This window comes from Lathyrus oleraceus, chromosome 3 (genome assembly GCF_024323335.1).
Source record: "Lathyrus oleraceus cultivar Zhongwan6 chromosome 3, CAAS_Psat_ZW6_1.0, whole genome shotgun sequence".
NCBI lineage: Eukaryota > Viridiplantae > Streptophyta > Magnoliopsida > Fabales > Fabaceae > Lathyrus > Lathyrus oleraceus.
Window position 1 is genome coordinate 267,786,993 of NC_066581.1, and position 22,924 is coordinate 267,809,916.

At 32.6% G+C, this 22,924-nt stretch overlaps 1 protein-coding gene across 1 annotated transcript; it reads right to left on the reverse strand.

The window, feature by feature from the left end:
• Positions 1-18,456: 18,456 nt before the first annotated feature.
• Positions 18,457-21,839, reverse strand: LOC127126872 (RGG repeats nuclear RNA binding protein A). The gene is made up of 7 exons (XM_051055881.1): positions 21,405-21,839; positions 20,535-20,841; positions 20,387-20,452; positions 20,056-20,188; positions 19,737-19,892; positions 19,574-19,630; positions 18,457-18,901 (listed from the first exon to the last, which is right to left on the reverse strand). The coding sequence occupies exons 1-7, from the start codon at positions 21,592-21,594 to the stop codon at positions 18,710-18,712; spliced, it is 1,101 nt and encodes a 366-aa protein (XP_050911838.1). The 5' UTR covers positions 21,595-21,839; the 3' UTR covers positions 18,457-18,709.
• Between the last annotated feature and the right edge of the window lie 1,085 nt (positions 21,840-22,924).

Here is a 22,924-nt window from a genome sequence, read left to right on the forward strand (position 1 = left end):
TCCAAGATTTTTCTGTTATATTTTTTTTATTTTTTTTTATTTATATATTTATTTATTTATTTATTTTATTTATTTATTTATTTTTCGTTTTCTTTTTCTTTCTTTTGTCTTTTTTTTTCAAAACGTGTGGGCTTCGCCTAGCGAGCATGACAGTTCAAGAAATTCCTCTGAGCGTAGGTGATTCTGGTGGCTTTTCTTGGGACTCGCTAGGCGACCCATTCTGCTCGCCTAGCGAGCATGACAGCTCATGAACAAACTTTTGCTCCTTCAAGATTAAAGTTTTGACTGATGAATAGACCCCATTTGAACATGTTGGAAGTATCTCAAGCCATTCCCTTGTGTTGACTGATCACCCAGATAGGACCCACAAAGTGTCTTGGATGATATTCAAGCTTCTTGGATCTAATTCCGATTGACATGATGAAATGCAATATGAAATGTTAAATGACCTAAAAATGAATGCATGAATGAGGGGGGCAAATTTTGAGGTATTACAATATCTTGTGATTATTTGCTTGCCTTTGTTTTTTTTTGTGGTCTTAGGACCTTAAAACACCTAATAACAACATAAAACCCTAAAAAAACATATTGGTGGACTGTTGGACTTGATCTGAACTTTTGGACTTAGAATTAGGCAACCTTCTCTATGCTAAAGGACTTGGCAAGTGCCATCATCTGAGACTGAGCTATCTTTGATTATACCTTTCATCTAATGAAAGACCTTGGGTGCCCTTGATTCATATGTTACTTTGTCTTTGCACTTAATTGTTATACTATTATTATTGTTTATGTATGATGATTGTCCTGAGTTGATCAAAGAATATTTCATTTGATACATTGGAAGATATTGAAGACTGCTAGCTATTGGAGTGCCTGCTTCGATTTTATGGCTATCTTTATTTGATGCCTTGGTCTTCATATGGTTTGCTTGGATATTTCTTATGCTTGTTGCTTGCTAAAGTCCAAAGTAAAATGGGTTTCTATATGACATTTTTGTCTGTTGGATTGCATCCCATTGGTCAGATCTTTTCAACTCTTAACTTTTAATTTTTGTCTAGGATAGTCCCTTCATCTCCTCCCACTTCTTAAATTTAAAAATCTCTCCCTCTTTTAAAAATCTTCTTTGTTTGTGTGTTTTTTTAAACTTAGACATATTTTAATGATTAGAAACTTTGGCCTTATGCCCATGAATCTTCAAACTTTTCTTTAATCAAACTTGTAATCGAACTTAATCATATTAACCTTAATTTCAAAAAGACAAAAAGAACTAACAACCCCATTTAAATCTTTGGCTTTTTGTGCCTTTTCACTTAAACTTTTGTTAAAATCAATTCACCAACTTCTTTGAAATTTTTACCACGAACTACGGGGTTTTAATCTCTCATTTTTATGTTGGTACGTAGGCATAAGACCGAAGGTCTTGTCAAATACAAAAATATAATCAATAAATTCTTTTCTCATCCCATCGCTCTATATTTTATCAAACATTATTTAGACCAAATCACTTGCACACAAAAAGGGCTCCCTAGGAGTACCTAGGAGACTTTGGGTGTTAATACCTTACCTCTGTGTAACCAATCCCCTTACCTGTAATCTCTGACATTTTATTAGTTTTGATTTGAAAACTTCTTATCTTTGGGTTTTGTTCGTACTTTTCCCTTTTCCGTTAGAAACAATAAAAGAGCGGTGGCGACTCTGGTTTTATTGATGTCAAGTTTATCCATAGCTTGATGGTCATGAATTTACCGCTACAAAAGCATTTTGCTAAGTTTATGCAGGAATAATTTGAAACGAGTCTGATGGGAGAACTTAAGTTCTTTTTAGGAATCCAGATTGATCAACGATCAGAAGGAACTTATATTCATCAGAGCAAATACACAAAAGAACTTCTGAAGAAGTTTAACTTATCAGAATGCAAGCAAGCAAAGACTCAAATGCATCCTACATGTATTCTGGAGAAAGAAGAGGTAAGCAGTAAGGTAAATCAGAAGTTATTCAGAGGTATGATAGGTTCTCTTTTATATGTAACTGCTTCTAGACCTGATATCTTATTTAGTGTATACTTATGTGCTCGATTCCAATCAGATCCTAGGGAAACTCACTTAACTATTATTAAGAGAATATTTAGGTATCTGAAAGGTACTACTAACCTTGGTTTATTTTATAGAAAATAAAATGAGTATAAATTAGTAGGCTATTATGATGTTGACTATGCTGGAGACATAATTGAAAAAAAAGTACTTCTGGAAGTTGCCAATTTCTGGGAGATAACTTGATCTCATGGTCCAGTAAGAGACAGTCATCAATTGTGCTTTCAACAGCTGAAGCTGGATATATTACAGCTTCTGGATGCATCACTCAGATACTCTGGATGAAGAGTCAGCTAGAAGATAATCAGATATTTGAGAGTAACATTCTTATTCTATGTGATAATACTTCTTCTATTTGTTTATCTAAGAATCCTATCTTGCATTCTAGGTCTAAGCATATTGAAATAAAACATCACTTTTTACGTGACTATGTTTAGAAGAGAATTTTTCATCTAAAATTTGTCGATACATACCACCAATGGGATGATATCTTTACAAAATCCCTTGCTGAAGATAGATTCGTGTTCATTCTGAAAAACTTATTTCTGAAATCATGTCCAGAATGAAAAGATGTATTTCAGAATGTTTAAGTCTTCATAACTCTATATTAGATTCTGAGATTGTTATGTTTTCTGACTCTGAAACATGAGCTTTTTGAAGTAAGGAAGTATTCATGAATCAGAAAGGTTCTGATCATAAGCAATCTTATTGATTTGCCTTCCTGATTCTGAACAGTTGTTGCATTCAATGGTTGCCTTGTCGTTTGATTTCATGTGGTTTTTAGTGGCGACAATTGTCCCGCTTTCTGCGCATGCGTGATAAAAGCGTGACACATTGGGTTTAGCAATTCTTGGAATTAGGTTTAAACTCTTATGCTTCCCTCTATGGTTATGTATTCCCTTTTTGTCATCATTGCAAAATTTTCTATATAAACCCATTTCACTCACATTTTCACACTACACGCACATTTCTCATACACTTTCAGTTTTAAAACCTAAAACAACCCTCTCATTCTCTCTGCAACTGTTCTTCATCTTCATCTTCTTCAAATGGATGAAAACAACGATAATTTCCAAACTCTTCAAAAGGAACTGAAAGCAACACCATTTTGGAAGGGATTCCAGAACTAACTCTTCATACTCCTGTCAACGAGTTAATGGTGTTCTGTGAAACCATCATTAATTTCAAAAACTTGAAGGAAAACGGTTTTGATTTCACTAAAACCTTGTAACTTCAAGGTTAGGAAACATTCTTCGAGAGACTCGCAAGCCCAATTTATCCAGTTCTTGTTAAGCAGTTTTGGGTGCAAGCAACTGCTGAAAAGGAAACTATTACTCCCTATGTCATGAATAGGAAAATAGTTATTACTGAGAAGTCCATAGCTGATCTTATTTCTCATGATGGTAAAGGGAAAAGGATACACAGTGCTAAGATCACCGCTAAGAGAGAAGTTATCATTTCTCCAGTTATGTTCAAGGAGGAAACAAACTTTGAAGATGACAAAGGTCCTAGTGCTAAGGACTTGACTAGGAACCTAAGATGATTCAAGATTATTTTGGGATGTATTCACCATAGGCCAAGCACAAATAGTTATGACTACATCAACACGTGTCAGAAGCTCATGTTATTCTGTTTGGAGAAGGGTGTCAAGTTGGGACTTCCTTCCATTTTCTTCAAGTTCATGAGGGATTCTATCTGAGAATCCAGAACTGGTGGCTCTTCTAAGAAGACAAAGAGCAAGTTCATTCCCAACTACAAATTAATTTCTGACATTCTTATGGAAATTGGTTTAGTATATGACCTTCTGGTCAGTGGATTGACAGAAGAACTTGTGAAGGATGCTGGAAAAGTCTTCTGGGGGAAGAATCTAAAGAGTATGGGACTCATCTCTAGAATTCAAAGAACAAATTTCATTATGTCCAAGGATGACATATATGGTACAAGGAATTCTATTGATGACTACCCAATCTTCACCAAGATTTATCCTCCACAAGTTCTGATGGCTTATCTGGAAAGTTGTCTGAAGGATGGACTTGACCTATTGGTGGATCCATTCAACCTTCCTGACACTTACCCCGGTGTTCATGGGAAGAGAAAGAAGGAATTCAGAGGTGGAGGATCTTCTAGGGCTCAGAAGAAGAAGAAGATTGATGAATGTCTGGATGAAGACGAGGTGCCTCTAAGTGAGCGCCAGAAAGAAATGATTCTGAAGGATACTTCTGGAGTCGTCCAATCTTCTTCAAGATCTTCTGATGTGGCATATGGTAAGCTTCCTTCTGATAGCATTCAATTAAATTCTAATTCAATTTTTCTGAAAGGATCTTACCAATCCAACACCCTATTTCATCTCAACCATGTGTATTTGAACCTATCCCACTTCCACCACCTCAATCAATCTTGTCAATCATATCACAGAAACTCCTTTAGTTTCTCCACCTTTGTCAGAATAACAACAAATACCACCACCACCATCTCCTCCATAGTTACAAAATTCACTCATCTCACCACCATGTATTTCTGCTCCCTAACCAACAAATCCAAATATAACAACTCCCATAACATCTCCCTAAAGAGTTTCTGACGGACATGTTTTTTATGGAACTCCTGAAGGTATGTTCGACTTTGAACCCGAACCCATTTCACATGATCATGAATCACCTCCCATTATTTTCCCATCAATTCCTTTTGTATATGGTTCTGACTTTGATGAGTCTAGAATCAACCTAACTATTAAATACCCCAAACAACCACCAAAATCCTCCCCTAACTTTGGTAAGGTTCTGAGAAAAATTGAGTCGGAATCTAAAAGTCTTCTGCATGAAGCAATGACTATCAGTCATTCTTTAGCAAATCCGGCTGCGGGTGATTCGGCCTGGGAAGCTTACAGAAGTTGGATGAACTCCAAGATTTCTAAGCTGAAGGATCTTGGGCATACTCTTGCTGAAAGAAATTTCCGTTTTGGGTTTGTTCCTTTAATGGAACTCTGGAAGTTAAGAAACTCCCAACTCTACGTTCCTGCTCCAGAAATCAAGGAAACTACTCCTGAGGATATGGAAGAGGAAGCTTCTCCAGAAACATAGATTGTTCAGCATATTGAGTCTGCTCTAGAAGTTGTTGCTGCTTTTGAACCTCAAGATTGTGCTATGGAAGAAGCTGCTACTCAGATTGTTGTCTCATAAGCTTCTGCCTCTCAGCATATCCATGTTGCACTTCTAAAAATAATCGAGGAAATCAAGGCTGACAATGTAAGGGTCAATGAGCGTCTGGACAAGCAAGATCTCATGTTTCAGTTGATTCTCTAAAGACTTCCTCTGCCTCCTCCTCCTCCTCCTCAGAATCCTTAGTTTTTCTTTTCAGTTTCTTGAAAAATTATTTTGTTTCTTATTAATTGTACCTTACACTACCTTTTGGCAATTTCCAATGAAAAATGTTTTGTTTCTCTTTACTTATTTTTGTCTTGTCTTTTTTATTGATGACGAAGGGGGAGAAAACATAACGTTCAAAAGGGGAATAATTAGTGTTTATTTGGTATATAATTTCCTTAAGTAAAAACCCAAATATTGTTTAATACGTCTACTAACAAATACTTCTAAAAAGAGTTTGTTAAGTGTTTTGCAGGGTTATTTCTCAAGAATCACAATGGTTCAGATTATGTCTTTTTGAATATCATGGTTCTGAAATCTAGTTAAGAGAGATTTTTCTTCTATAGAAACCAGACTTGAAAAGTCAATGTTCTAATAAGAAAACTTGCTCTTTTAAAGAAGGTAACCAGTTTAAAGTTTCTTCTAAAGAACTCCCAAAGCTTCTGAAGTGAAGCATATCAGAACGATGATGTTATCAACCAGTGCTCTTGACAACATCAACTAACTTCTGAAGATAAACCAGATTCTGATAGAAAATTTACTCTGGTATTTCAAAAAGGTTAATCAGAAAAGTGTTCTTTCATTCTGATTTTATCTTTATAGGATTATACATCTCAGGGGGAGCTTTGTGCTTTTGTAAGATGTATTCTTCTGTGATTACCCTGTACAAAACTGTTCATCAAAATACATGTTTTATCATCATCAAAAAGGGGGGATTGTTAGAACAAGATTTGCTTCTGCATCTATACCTTGAGTTTTTATGATAACAATATTGTATTTGTGTGAGAAGAATTTTGGTACCCTAATGGTTTGTTATTGTGTAGCTTTAACAACCAGTTTTGATTTTGAATATATGATGTGTAACGTCATCAGTTTTTGAACTATGTGTTCTAATTCCGCTTTTGTACCAGCTGTTAGAAGTTCTGAAAGACGTCAATATTGTTGTTGGAATGTTCTTTTTGCTTCTAAGCTATTTCACTCATCAGAAGCTTCTGAGGAGATACTATGTTACTACTACAATATTCTCTCAGCCCATGCTACTGGATGTGACTCTAATCACCAAACTTCTGAAGAATGGAAAGCTTTTGGAGTTGTGTTATGTAGCTGAAGATTTTGAAGATCTCAAGACCAAACGATTGAAGTTATCAAAGTTCTGATTAAGGATTCTGAAGACTCTGGAGATTTTGAAGATACTGAAGATCTCAAGCCAGACTACTAACACTGTCAAGGTTCTGACCAAAGATTCTGAAGTTTATGAATTCAGCTCTCTGTTTCTTCATTTCATGCTTCATCAACTTTCATCAGAAGCCAATGAATTTAAAGATAAGATCAAAATGGGAATGTGATCAAATATTACATGGTACAAAATGAACAATCCTTCCACTACCTGATTTCGTGGGCAAGGATAGTACTATACATCACACTTGTCACTGATTTTATGGGCGAAAGGATAGTACACAATATCATTCCTTTCCCATCCATCAGCGGACAGCCGCTCAAATGAGATTTCCCCATTTTCCCCTCCAACGGTCGTATGCTTATGCTATATAAGTATGCATTGGAGACTTGAAGAAAAACATTGGTCACACAAATATTTGACAAGTTATTTTCTTTTTGAAAAGCTATCATTCTTTTGTATATAGTTTTTCTTTAAGTGTTTGTTATTCATTTCTGCAAAATCTGTTTATGTAGAAGCATCTTGTAACACATAAAATATTCTTCAAACTATTTGTTTGATTCCTTAAGGAGGTTATCCTTGAGTAGACAAAGAAAGTGTTCTTTGTGAGTCCATAAGGAGACTAAGGTTTAGTTGGATCCTTGAGAAGACAAAGAAGGTTATTCTTTGTGTTTGTTGTAATTTGTTGGTTATAGCGGATTAAGTCCTTGTGCATAAGGCAAATCACCTTGGCGGGTGGACTGGATTAGCTTTGAGTTTCAAGCGAACTAGGATAAAAATACTTGTGTTTTTATCTTTTCATTATTAACTTGTTAGTAGTGTTCTTGTTTTGGAAAAAGCTTTTTCTTGTAAAACCCAATTCAAACCCCCATTTCTTGTGTTTTTCACACCTTCACTTTTCCTATCCTATTTGCAACCGGGAAAATCAGAATCGGTGTAACCAACTAAGCTACAATCACTCCCTTTGGAATACCAAAGCCCATAATTCGAAGTACCATAAAGATACCTAAAAATACGTTTGATGGCTTTGAAATGAGATTCCTTGGGAGTGGATTGATATTGGTTACACATACAGACACTAAACATGATATTTGGCCTAGATGCAGTGATATATAGGAGAGAACCTATCATACCTCTATATTTCTTCACTTCCTCATCCTTACCATTTTCGTTCATTTCCAAGTTACCATTCATAGCCATCGGAGTGTTGATCGACTTTACATCAACCATGTCAAATCTCTTTAGCAAGTCCTTGCAATACTTGGTTTAACAAACAAATGTGCCTTAATTTAGTTGTTTGATTTGAAGATCTAGGAAGTAATTTAGCTCTCCCATAAGGCTAATTTCAAACTCTCTGTATAATCTTAGAAAATTCTTTGACAAGTTGCATATTAGTAGATGTAAAAATAATGTCATCAACATATACTTGAACAAGAAGAGTATCATTTCCATGGCGCTTAATAAAAAGAGTAGTGTCAACCTTTCCCCTTAAGTACCCTTGATTAATCAAAAACTTGCTTAGTCACTCATATCAAGCCCTAGGTACTTGTTTGAGACCATACAAAATGCGTTTTAATTTGAAAACACGATTGGGATACTCGTGATTTTTAAAGCCGAGAGGTTGAGCAACATACACCTCTTCATTAATGTAACCATTTAGAAATGAACTTTTCACATCCATTTGAAATGATTTGAAATTCTTAGAGCAGGCAAAGGCAAGAAGAAGGCGTATGGCCTTAAGTCGGGCGACTGGACCATAAGTCTCCTCATAGTCAAAATCTTCCTCTTGGTTATACCCTTGAGCGACTAACCAGGCCTTATTTTGGGTTATCACTCCATCTTCGTCAAGCTTGTTCCTAAAAACCCATCTTGTGCCTATTACTTGATGATGTCTTAGACACAAGACAGAGTTCCAAACGTCATTCCTTTTAAATTGATTTAGCTCATCTTGCATTACCATGAGCCAATGCTTATCAAGTAATGCATCTTTAGCATTTTTAGGCTCAACCTATGACACAAAAGCGAAGTGATAATAAAAGTTACTTATATTAGAGTGTGTTGTCACGCCTCTTGTGATATCTCCAATAATATTATTAATAGGGTGATCTTTGAATGTTCTCCAAGTTAAAGGAACGTTGTCCACTGTAGCCGAACTCTCCTCCTTTTCGTCTTCGTGATCATCATCTTCTACTTTCTCATTTTCATCCGTTTGAGGTTTATCAATCCTTCATCGACTTCATTGAGAATGTCATGTGAAGACACACTTATATACTTTCTCACTTTTAGAAATGACATACTAAAATTTAAAACGAAAGAGGAAAACTATTTTAGAAGTTTGATTAAGACCCTTCCTTTTTGCCGCTTCCGTTTCCTTCTATGTTATTGTAGCAATCTTAAGTTTTCTTTCTTTCTTTTTTTTAAGTTGGCTTTTTTATTTTAAAATGACACTTAATCCATAATATATTCTCAATTACCTACTTATCTATTTTATAAAAACAATTCCCTTTTTTCTCACTATATTATTATTAAATACATTATTTTTCTTAATTTATATTAAATTAAATTTAACATGGTTCGAGATAGAAATATATATCAATTTATCATAAACACATATTTATTTATTTTATTTAGCTATAATTAAAATATTAATTTTTTAAATTGATCACATTCAAATATTATAATATTTATAAAGTTTATAAAGTAATAAAACAACAAATATTAAAATGACACTGAATATAATTTAAACTCAACAAACATAAATAAAATTATTATAACACATTGAGTACACAACTAATTAAGGTTTGTCACAAAATTACTAATTTATTAACATAACTACTCATAAATAAAATTAAAATATGATACTATATATAACTATATATAAATTATTAACATATCACATACCATTTATTGTATCCTTTTTCAAACAAACTCGTATCTTCGTCATTGTTTCTTAAACTTATATTTTTAGGCTCTATTTGATAAAGTTAGCTGATAATTGATAGTTGATAGTTGATAATTGATAGTTGGTAACTAATGATTGATAGTTTATAGTTGATGACTAATAGTTGATAAGTTAATTTGAGTGTTTGATAAATTAGTTGTTATACTAGCTGATATATATACAAAATGACATAAAAATATATTTTTAATTAAAAATTGGTTGTTCATTATTATATTATATTATATTATATTAATAAATTAACTTTTATTCGATAAAATTAAATATATTAATAAAAGCATGAACATAGTTTTAATATATATAAAAAATTAAAGATAGTATCAAAATATATTAAATTTATATACAAATTATATAATAAAATTTAATAAGATATACATATTAGTAATATTGCAATATTGAATTCAGTTAGATTAATCCAAAACAATAATAAAAATGAGTTTATTATTTAATATTCTGCAATGAAATTCTGAATTTTTTCATTTTAGTTGATCTCATTGATTCTCCTATCATACTTTAGGAACTTGAGAATTATCAATACTATTTCAAAATTCATTATATAATTTAGATATCAGTTAAAGCCATTAAATATTATATCATCTTTTTATTCTTATCATTCTTCTTTGACAAAAATATTGTTTATGTTTTCTTTAAAAAAAAAAAATTAAATTGTGTTGTGTTGTGATCACCATTTTAACAAGATTGTTTTACTCAATTATTGGTGTGGCCTTCGACTAGATTCCCTACCAAGACATCTTTAAATCGTATTTATTAAGTTTTTGTTTTCTACGATGCTACCTTCGCCGGGACTCTAGTGTGCACTTTTGAGACGATTAACTTCTTTAAAGAAGAGTCAAGGTAAAAATGTAGAAGAGTTATTGTAAAAATGTAGTTTTTAAAATAAAAAATCAAATTGTTGCGCAATTGTTTCAATTATTATGTAAAAGAATTGACTTGATCGCAAAATACAATAATTTGATAAAAACAAGACTAACAAACACTTAAAGTAATTGATTGAATTAGATTCAATAAGAATTTTAGTTACTTGATTTAGATTCAAGATCCTATAAATTATACATTATTTTGATAGTACTATAGCAAATTGATTAAAAATAATTTGTTTCAAACGATCTAATTTGTAAGCATAAGACGATCGTAGATAATATGGACATTAAAAAATTCTAATCAGCTATAAGTTGGAAGAAAAATTAGTAATTAATTGTTGTGTAATCTACTAAATAAGTGAAGTGTATTTTCTTTTGTTGAAAGGATCAAGGTCATATGACTAAGAGGCATGAGTTTAAAATTATTTAAAATGTGTCAAGATATGATAATCAAAGTTTCGTCACTTGATTAATTATCAAGTGTATCATAAGAGGATAAAACGCATTGACATTTGTTTGTTCTTCATAAAAAACATGGTTGAGACGAAGGAAATTATGGTTCAGAAGACTGAATTAGAAGAGAATTTAGTTTATGTGTTTACCAAATATTTGCTTAGATGAAGGTTCAAGTTCATTGATTTTGAGAGAGCATCAACGTGGTTATAGTTAAATTGGCATCACCATTAATTTTAAGTCAAAGATGGAGAATTCTGAAAGCATGTCTCAAAATCTCAAGTAATAAAAAGATAAAAACTCGTATTTAGCATAGTCATTATTTTTGGGGGCGCCAAAGTGTCGATTAATGGTAGGCAATAGAGTCGGTGTTTGATTGGGGGCAGACATATCGTGAATCTCGGACTGAGTCGATTTAGTTCGTAGATCAATGTAGTGTTGGGTCACCTTTTGGACCCAAATTGAATCTTTAGGATTTTTGGACTTTTATATATATATATATATATATATATATATATATATATATATATATATATATATATATATATGATGTTCTATTACTTTTGTTAGTACAAGTTATACGAGGTGGATAAATTCTAATGAGAGACGAGTCAAAAATTCTTAGGATTTATCATTAGAATACTAGATAAATTTTAGAGATATCTAAAGAGAAAGAGAAACACTTCTAAATATTCTATATTTTGTGATTCAAATTATGAGTTGAGAGATTAAAAAAAATTTGGATAAAAAATAGAATTTGTTCATGAGAACTTAGAAGACTGTTTTTTGTAATTCATTTTATAATATCTTGTGATTCATTTTTTTTATCTCTTATAACAATTTTGATCCAACTATATAAACAATTTATAGGTGTTGGTTTTTTATTTTATTCTTGTTCTAAGGAATTTGCTAACATTTAATGCTACAAATTAAAAAAATTAGAATCATTTATTTAGATTGTTATTGTTTTTTTGTCTCACACGTATAAAAAAATGGTGTGATCAAAATTTTATTATCAAATTTCACTTTTAAGATGGAAAAGGGGTTATCCTTCACATAATTATGAGAAGGGAACTGTTCACTACACCCCATGTAGTGTTTATTAACCCTATAAAAACTCAAAAATACTCTTTCGCATCATCCAAAGATTGAAATCCAGACGTACCAGTTATACAACAAATCTCTTCATCAAAAAGGCACTTTGTCCAAGTAAAAATTATGTTCGACTTTTGAAATTCGAATACACCGTTTAGATTTTGAAATCCATAAACATCAGGCGGGAAAGACAATGGTGTGTAATCTTGCACTGGTAGCACTCTTCATGATCATAACACAAAATACTTTGAACCCTCTAAAATCTCCTTGCTTTCTTAATCAATATTTTCACTTGCAAACAACATTCAACTGTATTTCCACATCAAAAGGCTCAAAATCATCTGGAATCACATGTAATGTACATTTATATCATTTATAATCATATAGATAATCATGTTTTTCTTTCTGTACTATGAACACATATATCAAATATAGAAATCGGAATTCTTAAAAGATTGGTCCAGAAATTGAAATATGGATTCGTTCAGTGTTGATTAAAATTGTTTTATTTTTTTATTGGTTGTAGTTATGGTGCACCTTGATGTTGCGATCAAACATCGTTATATTATAATTAAAGTTAATGCATATAAGGATGGTGATCTAGAATTAGCCCCCAATGAGTTATTGTCCATGTTGATGTTCGAAAAGAATTTACCGATAATATGAGTTTACTTTACATGAACGTATGCTTGAAGGGGTATGACCGAGGCTGTCAAATTAAGGTTTGGCATTGTCATCAGAAAGTTGGATTTTGGTTCTGATAGATGACATGCATTTGTTACTATGATATACGAAAGAAGTGGTCAGTATAAAAAATCTATCTGAAAGTTAAAACGTGATGACACTGGAACAAGGAAATGTGGATGTTCTTTTAATTTGCACGGGTATGACAAAGCGAATAATACATTGACATTTAATGTGATTTGTATGGTTTAGGTCACAAGTTAGTTGATCATTGGATTGTATGTCGTCGAAATGTTGAAGAGAAGAAACTTGTTTTTGACATGATGAACATGGATATATCCAAAAACACAATATCCATTTTGAAAAGAAAAATATCAGAAAGTGTCTCAAATATTAGGCAAGTATACAATGTCTGCAACCGAAACAACAAAGCGATAAGATGTTCAATATCTGAAATGCAACAATTGTTGAAATTGTTGGATGGTGGTCATTATGTATTTATCCACATAGTGTATGAAGATGGAAAAGGTGTTCGAGATATATTTTAGGCTCAACCTCATTCCATGAAGTTGTTCAATGAATTTCCCACTTTGATATTAATTGATTCAACATATAAAATCAACAAGTACATGTTTCCTCTTCTGAAAATTATTGGTGCTACTTTTATAGATGACTTATTTAGTTGGCTGTGTTTTTGAAATGTGTAAAAAAGGATAATGTTATATATGCTTTGGAAGTGTGTCGCAAATTGTAGAAAGACCAAGATAACATGCCACAAGTGATTGTCACTAATCGCGATACCGAATTGATGAACTCGGTTCTAAAGATGTTTCCTACATCATATGTTTTAGTGTGTAGGTAACATATGACAAAAAAAAATATGAGAGGTAGACTTAAGCTTGCGGTAGGGACCAAACAAATCAAGGGTGAAGATGGAAAAATGGTCAAACCTAGTCAGATTTTAGAAAGCATAATGGATGACTGGAATTTTATAATAAATTCTTCTATAAATGAGTTATATGTTGAATTTGTCATATAATTCAAAAGGGTGTGCGCAAAATATCCGAATTTTTCGCAATAGGTTGAAATCACTATATTAGACAAGATGAAAGAGAAAATTGGTAGTGCATGAACTAATTAGGTTAGACACTTTGGAAATACTATAACTAATAGATTTGAATTTATGTTACATTGGTAAAATGTTGGAAAATAGTAAAGGAGATTTGCGTATGGGTTAAAAACACTGAATCAATTATTCAAAATCATTATAGCAATATACAAACATCATTTGGTTGTATCATCAAAGTATCAAAACACAAATTCAAAGACAGTAATTTCTATCCACAGTTGGTTGGCAATATATCTCGAGTGGGAGTGTTTTATTTATCACAAGATGTGCAAGCAGAGAAACCAGGTTCAGATAGATCCAAGTGTAGTTGTACACTTATAAGGACATACAGATTTATGTGTGGTTGTCTAATTTCAAAAAGTATGAAACTTGGATGACCCATAAGTATGGATGAGGTACAAGCACACTAGAAAAGGCTATAGTTTAATGATGATGGTGTGATCAAAGAAGGTCCATTAAATATGTCTATTATGATAGATTGGATGGAGATTCAATAGATATATTTTTAAGTTGATTATAACATGAAATCACATATATGAAATCACTCGTGGAGCCGGTAAAAACTAAGGGTGCTCCTAAGAAGGTCAAATCAACACTGGGTGTTGTTTCGGTTGGCTTATTTTTATAAGCAAAATGGAAATCAATATGTCTAGAACATGTTGTGGAACATTTTGGCGTGCAGACTCCTAGTACTGCATTTGGTTAAAAAAATGTGTATTTTTGGTGCAGTTTATTAATCCTAATCAGTTTGGAAAAATATTTGGATTTAGAAGATTTGGAATATTGGATATGTTTTGTAGGAAGACTTCTCTGCTCTGAGCTATTTGGTAGTATTCCTCTTATTTTCTCTCTTTTCATGCATTTGGCAAATTGTGGCAAAAAAGGTGAGAAATGGTGTGTGTGGTGGAGTGGCTAACTTGACTACTTACTTTGTGGTGTATGGAGTTCAACATATGCTACTGACTATGCTTTGTACTATCCGCTACAAACTGTTGTGATTGGAACTAACTAGTGATGATTGATCTGATCTTGATATGACTGTGTGCTCACATGTTGGAGCATCGGGCAAGACATCTGGCTCTTTTGGAGTGAAATTTTGTGTTAGTAGTATTTTGCATATCCCAATATTAACGACTAATTGTTTGTGTTGTGCATGACTAAGTGTGTGAATGGTTGCATGCTGATAATTGTTATTTGGTAGGATTGTATACTACTAACTATGAGCTGACTAGGTGTCATGCATGACTAAGTTGTGAATGATTGCATATCTGTCTAATTAACTTTAGACTGTTATTTTGTGTGGCATATGTGATGAATGCTACTGATTTTTGGCTTATGTGCTATAACACTGATGATTGTTGTTGTTGATAAAATGGTATGCTTTGATAATCCTCTATTGTATGTCACTTTTTCTGATTCAATGAGTGTTATCTATCTTAAAGAGATGTTTTTCCATAATTTGTCAAAGGGATAGATTGTTGCTCCTTTTGGGATTAGTTGCATTTTTCAAAACAACAACATGGAGAAGTTTTCAAATTTGCTCAACTACTTCAAGATTATTTTTTGGTGCAAAAGGTACGCGTGTTGGACGCGATGTCATAGCATGTGGATACGACATTTGGGCATTGCTCAATAGGCCAGATTATTGCATTTTGGGGCGAATTTTTTGTTGAAGATTCAGTTAGATTTTATTGCTTTTATTTATCAATATGATTATATGATTTGTTGGACAACTATGAAGATCAAATCATATTTAAATTTTAATTTAAAACAAACCAAATTACATCTTTCTAGTGGAGATATTTATGGAATAAATTGTATCCAAAAGAATATTTTTGCTATATAAGAAGCTCAAAACCTACATTGGAAAGTAAGTAATATATTGAAGATATTAGAGTGCTAATAATTATTTGAGTCCTTGTTATTGTTTTATGTTCACCATTATGTTTCAGTAACTTAGCATAGTTGATTTATCTTAGTTGAGTTGTAATATTCAACATTGTTTATTGAGATTGTATACATCAATCACGAGTTGTGTGATTGAGAAGAAAGTGAGTAGGTTCTCATATTTAGGGGGAGTCCGTAAATAGAATGTCACTAGGATTAGGAAGAGGCTTTGAATAACATAGGGTGTGTTGTTTTTTGTAAGACTAAGGTACCAATTCAAAGTAGTGGATTTTCTTTCTTGGGTAGAGTATCCTTCAGACGTATGTGTTTTTTATATCAAATTGGGTTATCAATCTCTTTTATTTCTATTACTTTCGTTATTGTGTTTTGTATTATTGTTATTCTGGTTTAACTTGTTGGACCGATTGTTCCAACATCGTGTCCAATATTTGTCCCCTAAGAAACATAATTTCAGTGAGTGACAATTCTAACAAGTTGTTTCCATCCTATTTAGGATATATTGACTCATTTTATCCAGATTCTCCAATTTCACAATTCAAAAAATATATATTGGAGGTGCTTGCATCAAGAAACCATCGTCTTCACCACCTTTACTAGAAATGATACGTATTGGAGAGATGCATGTTTTATTCACATATGTGTTGACTAGATTGTAAATGTTAAAGGTGATAATAATTGTGGTTATCGCGTTGTTTCAACTTTGCTAGGTAAGGGAGAAGAGGATCATAATGTTGTCTGCTACGTTTTGTCAAATAGTTGGAAGGCACGTAAGGAATCATACACGAGATTATACTGGAAAAAAAAGAACAATATGATAAATTTTACGATGCTCTTATTCTTGTTCTTTAAAATGCAACACCGAAGTTAAAATGAATGTGTTTCCCTGAAATGGATCATCTTATAGAAAGTGCATATAACCAAGTGTAAATTAATTTGACAATACATGATTTCTCTTAAACATTTTTCCTACTTCAAAGCGGTTCACCTCAAAATCCAGTTGGACGCATTATATGTATTGGATAACTTTCAAAATCAAACATTTTGTTCAAGTTTATTTAAAACCAGAATGTCATATATCTCAAATATTCCCTGAGTGGGCATTTTATTTTACAAAAGAAGTTGAAATTTGGTCAGATACTTTTTTGGACAGGATGGAAGAGTTTTTCAAATTGAGATATTGAACAAGAATCAAACCAGAAAATGTCAAAGGCGAAACCACTTGTAGATTTAGTAGGTGATTTTTTTAGTGCATCGTTCACCAATGATTTATAATGAAGAATAGATTAAGTTCAACATGTTTGAGTTAAGACCGATGCAAATTTAAGTATTATATAGAGTATATTTCCTCATTACACTACTAAAGATCAAATCGAGATGGATGCAAAGATGATAAAACGTATTGAACCATTTGTTGGTGATGAAATATCAAATCGAGATGGATGCAAGACTTGAAAGATGATAAAACATATTGAACCGTTTGTTGCTAATAAAATATCATGTTAAATTTAAGTTAATATACATATTAATGTTAGGTATAATGTGTGTGATAAATAAAAAAAATTAAGCAAAATTTAAGCTACATTATTTTATATTCTATGTCCGATATTGTTGGTGTTCTGTGTTTATGATAAGAGTGGTGATTCCAAATTTCAATATACGAACAAACCCCTAAACCAAATTGCTTGTTTGTGTTGTGTTTGCAATAACACATGAATAATAACTTTAATAATCGAACAAACTTAAACCAAATTATTAGTGTGTTTTTTGTACTTTATCTATGTGATAACAAATGGTAAATCCAAATTTCAACATCCAAACATATTAGTTACTCGTATTTGACATGATTAAGGTGAAGCCAAATTTAAACTTTCAAATTTTAAAAATATTTTAGAAATTTCATAAAAGTAAGACATAGGGTATAGTGAACAATTCCTTCATGAGAATCCACATTGGCCCAAAGCTTTGTATATGCTTAGACCAAATGCCACAACATCTTACCCAGCAAAGAAACATTGGTATCTCTAGCTCTTCTCACTCCCAAGCCACCTAGTTTCTTAGGAATAGAAACTTTGTCACAAGTGGCTATAATTTCCTATCCAAGTTAAATTCCTTGTTACTTACATAAGATTACAAACGTGGTGGTAATTAGGAATAGTTGACAGCTGCCTTGGCAAGGTAAGCATTCCTCTTTCAAAAAAACCATTGCATTACCAAAACTCCTTTAGGCAACTGAGGAGGTGGACCAGACTAAAACAATTCTAGAAATCATGTCTCCTTTCATTTCTTAAGGCCTACCCCATCATGTTCAGAAATCATGCTTCCCAAGATAGGTCTAAAATCTTGTAAATAGCCTAATATGATTAAAATCGGCACGAATAACATAGTCTATTGATTGTTCTGCTCATGGAGGGTATAGTTCTATTGGAGGGGGTAGTGCTGACATAGATACCAGTTCATACTCATTTATTTCCACAAGCAACATTGAAGAAAGTAGTAGCTTTACTAAGACTCAATTTTGAAAAAAGTGCTTAAGTAAGAATTCTTATAGTGACCATAAGAAAATGCATAAAGCATAAAGAGCCATAGTACCAGCACTTCAAATTTCCTTATTTATTCTATGTTACACTAATAACTATCATCAGTTCAGGGTCCAGAATAGAGTTTCAACCACCATTTAACTTATTTTTGCAAGATATAGAAACATAACAGAAAATAAAATTAGAAGCAAAACTGAGATGTCATCTATAAAGAAAAGAAAACTCGACAACAATTGTCTTACCCGCCACCATTTTATCCCCCAACATGTCAATTGCAGTAAAAGCAAAGCAAACGGGGATAAACAATGGAACAAAGAACCTAAATTTACACTTTAAACCATCAAATAAAATTTACAGGAAATAAATTAGCATAGTTCTTTCCTGCTTTAAGTTCACTACCAAAATTGAAAATAAAAGTAATATGCGAAAAGTGTTCACTTGGCACCCAAGGTTGGAAAATGACCAGGATCTTCAATGGATGGGGCGGGTACATTGCTAGTTGAATTTCCACGATAACCTCCAAAACCTCCTCTTGTACCACGGCCGCCGCGTCCTCTAGCACGTCCACCTGGGTTGTAATAACCTTCACCTTCAGCTGGCTTCAAAAACTCATTGATGCTGACAGACTAAGAATAACGTGAATTTGAGTTAGTTAAATAAAAATTATCAACATACCCAAAAAATTAGTTGACATTTAGAAACTAAAGTTTCCTTATCATAAAAGCCATGGCATGCAGAAAAAGTATTGGTATTCATTCCATAATGATATATTCTTCTGCCATAAATTCACCTAGGTAATTCCATCATTAACTCACCGACTTGAGGAAATGAAGTCGGGAAAAATATCAATATTTTCATAATGAAGCATTGAAAGGGATTACTATCAGAAAAAATGGATTCAAAAAATACCATAAGAATTACAGTTGATTAAAAAAGGAGTATCGTTCAATAAAAAAAGATTAACAGATGAAAGAGTGCCCATCTAAAATATTGAATAATAGACCAAGCAAATTCGACAAATAATTAGATGGGGTTTTATCAAAAAGAATACTTTGATTACAAATGACAGAGAAATATATAGTTAGATCTGACATTAAAACTTAAAGCAGCTAGAATCATAAAGATGAAAAAATATAATTTCAAAAAGCCTAGGCTAGCCAAACATGGTTGCAGACAAAAGTTATACACTGATCTTTCAATTAAGTTGAGTATTTTGTTCTAATTGAGCAGAAGAAAATGGTAACCATGAAATTGTAAACAACAGGTAACAAGACCGATAAATTATGACAAAGCAATACCTTTTTGGCCTTCTCCTCCTTGTCAAAAGCTTCTTTGCGCTTATCCTTATCAGAGCCCTAAATTAAAGATAAAAGTTTAACAAGACATTAATTGATATTCAACATACAAAACAAATATAAATATATTGATTTGGAGGGCCAAAGTGAGTGAAAGAGTTATTACCAATTTAGCAAAGATTTCAAAATTGTCTTTCTTGCACGATAGGGCTTGCATAGTTTCAAACTCTTTCTTGTCAACCTTTCTTTCTTCAGTCTTGAGTGCTTGCAAAGCCTTTCTTTTCTCTTCCAGCAGTTTCTCATATTCCTCCAGAGTCATTTCCTAAAAGCCAAACAACATAAAAGAGCTTACTAATTAATAACTTCAAACATTACAAAAACAAATTAAATCATGTGCAAGTCCTATTTGACCCGGGGGATAACGGAACAGTATTGAGAAATCAGAGCCTTTTCAAATGATCAGGAGATTGTGACAGTCAATTCACCTTATCCTCCGGCTCTTTTTCTTCAGCTTCATTAGCAGGATTATCCTTGTTACCGTCAGCAACATCATTTTCAGCAGCAGGCTTCTCATCACCCAAATTCTTTTCAGCTTCGTTCACAACTTCATCAGTCACCCTGCATAAATTTCACAAGCAATTAAATATAAACATACAAACAATATCAACAAGCAGAAACAAATAATTTCTATAAGAAAATAAGCAAGCAAATACTACATCAACATCCAAGCCTTATCCCACTAGATGGGGTCAGCTACATGCAAGCAAATATACTTAAAAAATAATGGAAGCAGCAGTTTGTAAGACAAATTCTTACTGGGTAACTTCATCAGTTTCTGTCCCCCAGTTACCGCGTCCAGAACCTTCACGTTTGAATTCGCTTCTGCAATAGCACAAAGAAAATCAATATACACAGAACTTGATAGAAAACCAATAAACAATTATGTGGCAATCAATAACATCACCCTCTCCCAGTGCCACTATGGCGTTCAAATGTCCTTCTAGGTCTCCCTTCTTCACCACCTTCACCATTGCTGAAACCTCCACGACGACCTCCACGATAGGGAGGTCGAGGTCCACCAAAGCCACGTCTCTCAGAGAACTTATCTCCTTCAAGAGCACCCTGACTATCAGGAGCTCTGGAGACAGTGAATGAGTTCTCGTCGTTTGAGAAGTCACGGCCAAAACCACGACCACGGCCACCGCCACGTCCACCAACAAATCCACGTCCACCACGGCCTCCGCGACCTCCTTCATTCCTGGATTCCCTCACTGAAAAAATAATATTAACAAAAAAATGTGTTAAACACACAACAGCAACAACAACAAAGGTTCAAACCCTAGGTAAGATGTTTCGGTTTCAGAACCAGGTTATCTATTTTACCAACAAAAATGTTCAAAATATACACAATTGAATATATCAAACAGCACATTGACAAAATAGAACATTAATCAATCAAAAGAATATCGTACAAACAAATTCATTATAAAAAACATCAGAATCCACACAAAAAACAAACTCAACGGCCTCCTTCATTCCTGAATTCCCTAACTGTCAAAAACATAATATTAGCACAAAAAAATGTGTTAAACACACAACAGCAACGACAAAGGTTCAAAGCCTAGGTAACATGTTTCACAAGAACCAGGCTATTTATTTGACCTACAAAATTATAAATATACACACAATTGACTATATCGAAACAGCACATTAACAGAATAGAACATTAATCAATCAGAACAGCATCGTATTCTTTAAAAAAAACAAATTCATTAAAACAAATCATCAGAATCCACAAAACAAAACACCAAATCTAACAAACCCCATAACTAACCAGCTTGAGCGGGTGGAGCCGGCTTAGAAGGCAGCTGAGCCGGCTTATTCTGCTGAGTGCGCTTTCCCTGGTCCTTCTCGGCAGGTTTCTTCAGAGGAGCCGCAGCCGCTTTGAGCTGTTCGGTCAGGATGAGCTGAGAAGGATCCTCAACGTCATCACCTAGCAAATCAAATGGATTCGCAGTGGCCATCTTATTCGTAAAGACAACAGCAGCAACAAAAACAAAAGACGAGAATCGGTTTCACTTCACACGGTAACTGTAACACTATGCTTGCAATGTTTCCATAGTACTACAAAGTAAGGGTTTAGATCGGAGAGAGAAGAAGAAGACAAGGGTTTGAGAAACCGTGAAACTGAAAACCCTAGCCGCAAAGGAGAGAGAAAGAGAAGAGAGTGTGTTGAAGTGAGAGAGTGAAGAGTAATAGACGGGAATTAATATCAAAGATTGGATTTTATTTTAGAACTTTCTAGGTGTGTGATGTATTTTTTCACTTATTAAGTACAAAATAAAATTATTCATGATTTTTTTGAAAATAAAATTGAGTTAAAAATAATTAAAATGTGAAACTATTTATATTTATATTTAAATGTATTTACCTTTATAAGACATTTAACAATAAATTTGAATATAAAAAATCACACTTAGAAATTAAAAAATAGAAATTTTAAGTTTTTTGTTAGAATTATTTTAGATGACTTTGGTTATATTATGAGACATCCACAAAATAAATTTAAATTTTATTGTTTATCAGTTTAATGGTAAAATTTTAATTTTATTTTTTATGAAATGTTGCAAATTTAATCGATATTCTTACACAATTATAAACTGAATTAGTTTAATAAAATAAAATTAATTTTAAATTATTAAATGCAATTTTAACTTTATTCAAAAGTGAAATCAAAATGATTATAAAAAAAAATTATACTAAGTTAAGCGTTGAGCGAGTGTTTTCATAAATCCCTACGATAACTATAGATGTAAATAGATATTTGTGGGGCATTGATATTTGAATATGTCTCATTAGATAAATATGATATTCGTATCTGGTTCAGATACATGTGGGTATCCGTTAAACAGATTATCTGTGAGTTTTAAGATTTCTGCGAATATTTATAGATATATATATAGATAATATTTTTTCTAAAACTATTTACTAATTAAAAAAATTACACTCGATCTCAATTTAATAACAAAATTTTTCACATTAATTTCTTTTTTTTTCACAAAAACATAATACTCATACATTTCATTTTTAACCAAAACAAATGAAAGATATTATCATTGTGAGTTATGGTGGAATAACAGACGATGAAGAAGTACGGAGGAAGGCATTGGTTGGAAGAAGGAAAAATAGTATTGGTTGGTTCGATAATGGAATTGTTGAAATGAGGTATTGAGTATAGAAGAAGTTTAAATATAAAATGGCAAATTTAATTTGTATGGAATGTGAAAGATTTTCTTTAAAGAAAACTTCAACAAAATAAATATATGAGAAGACTAAATTTTATAAAAGATGAAA

Coding starts and splice junctions, on each gene's coding strand:
- LOC127126872 (XM_051055881.1), bottom strand. CDS start 21,594: ATGGCCACTGCGAATCCATTTGATTTGCTAGGTGATGACGTTGAGGAT. Junction 19,893..20,055: donor AAAAAGAGCCGGAGGATAAG/GTGAATTGACTG, acceptor TTTGGCTTTTAG/GAAATGACTCTGGAGGAATA. Junction 18,902..19,573: donor AGGAGGAGAAGGCCAAAAAG/GTATTGCTTTGT, acceptor CGTTATTCTTAG/TCTGTCAGCATCAATGAGTT.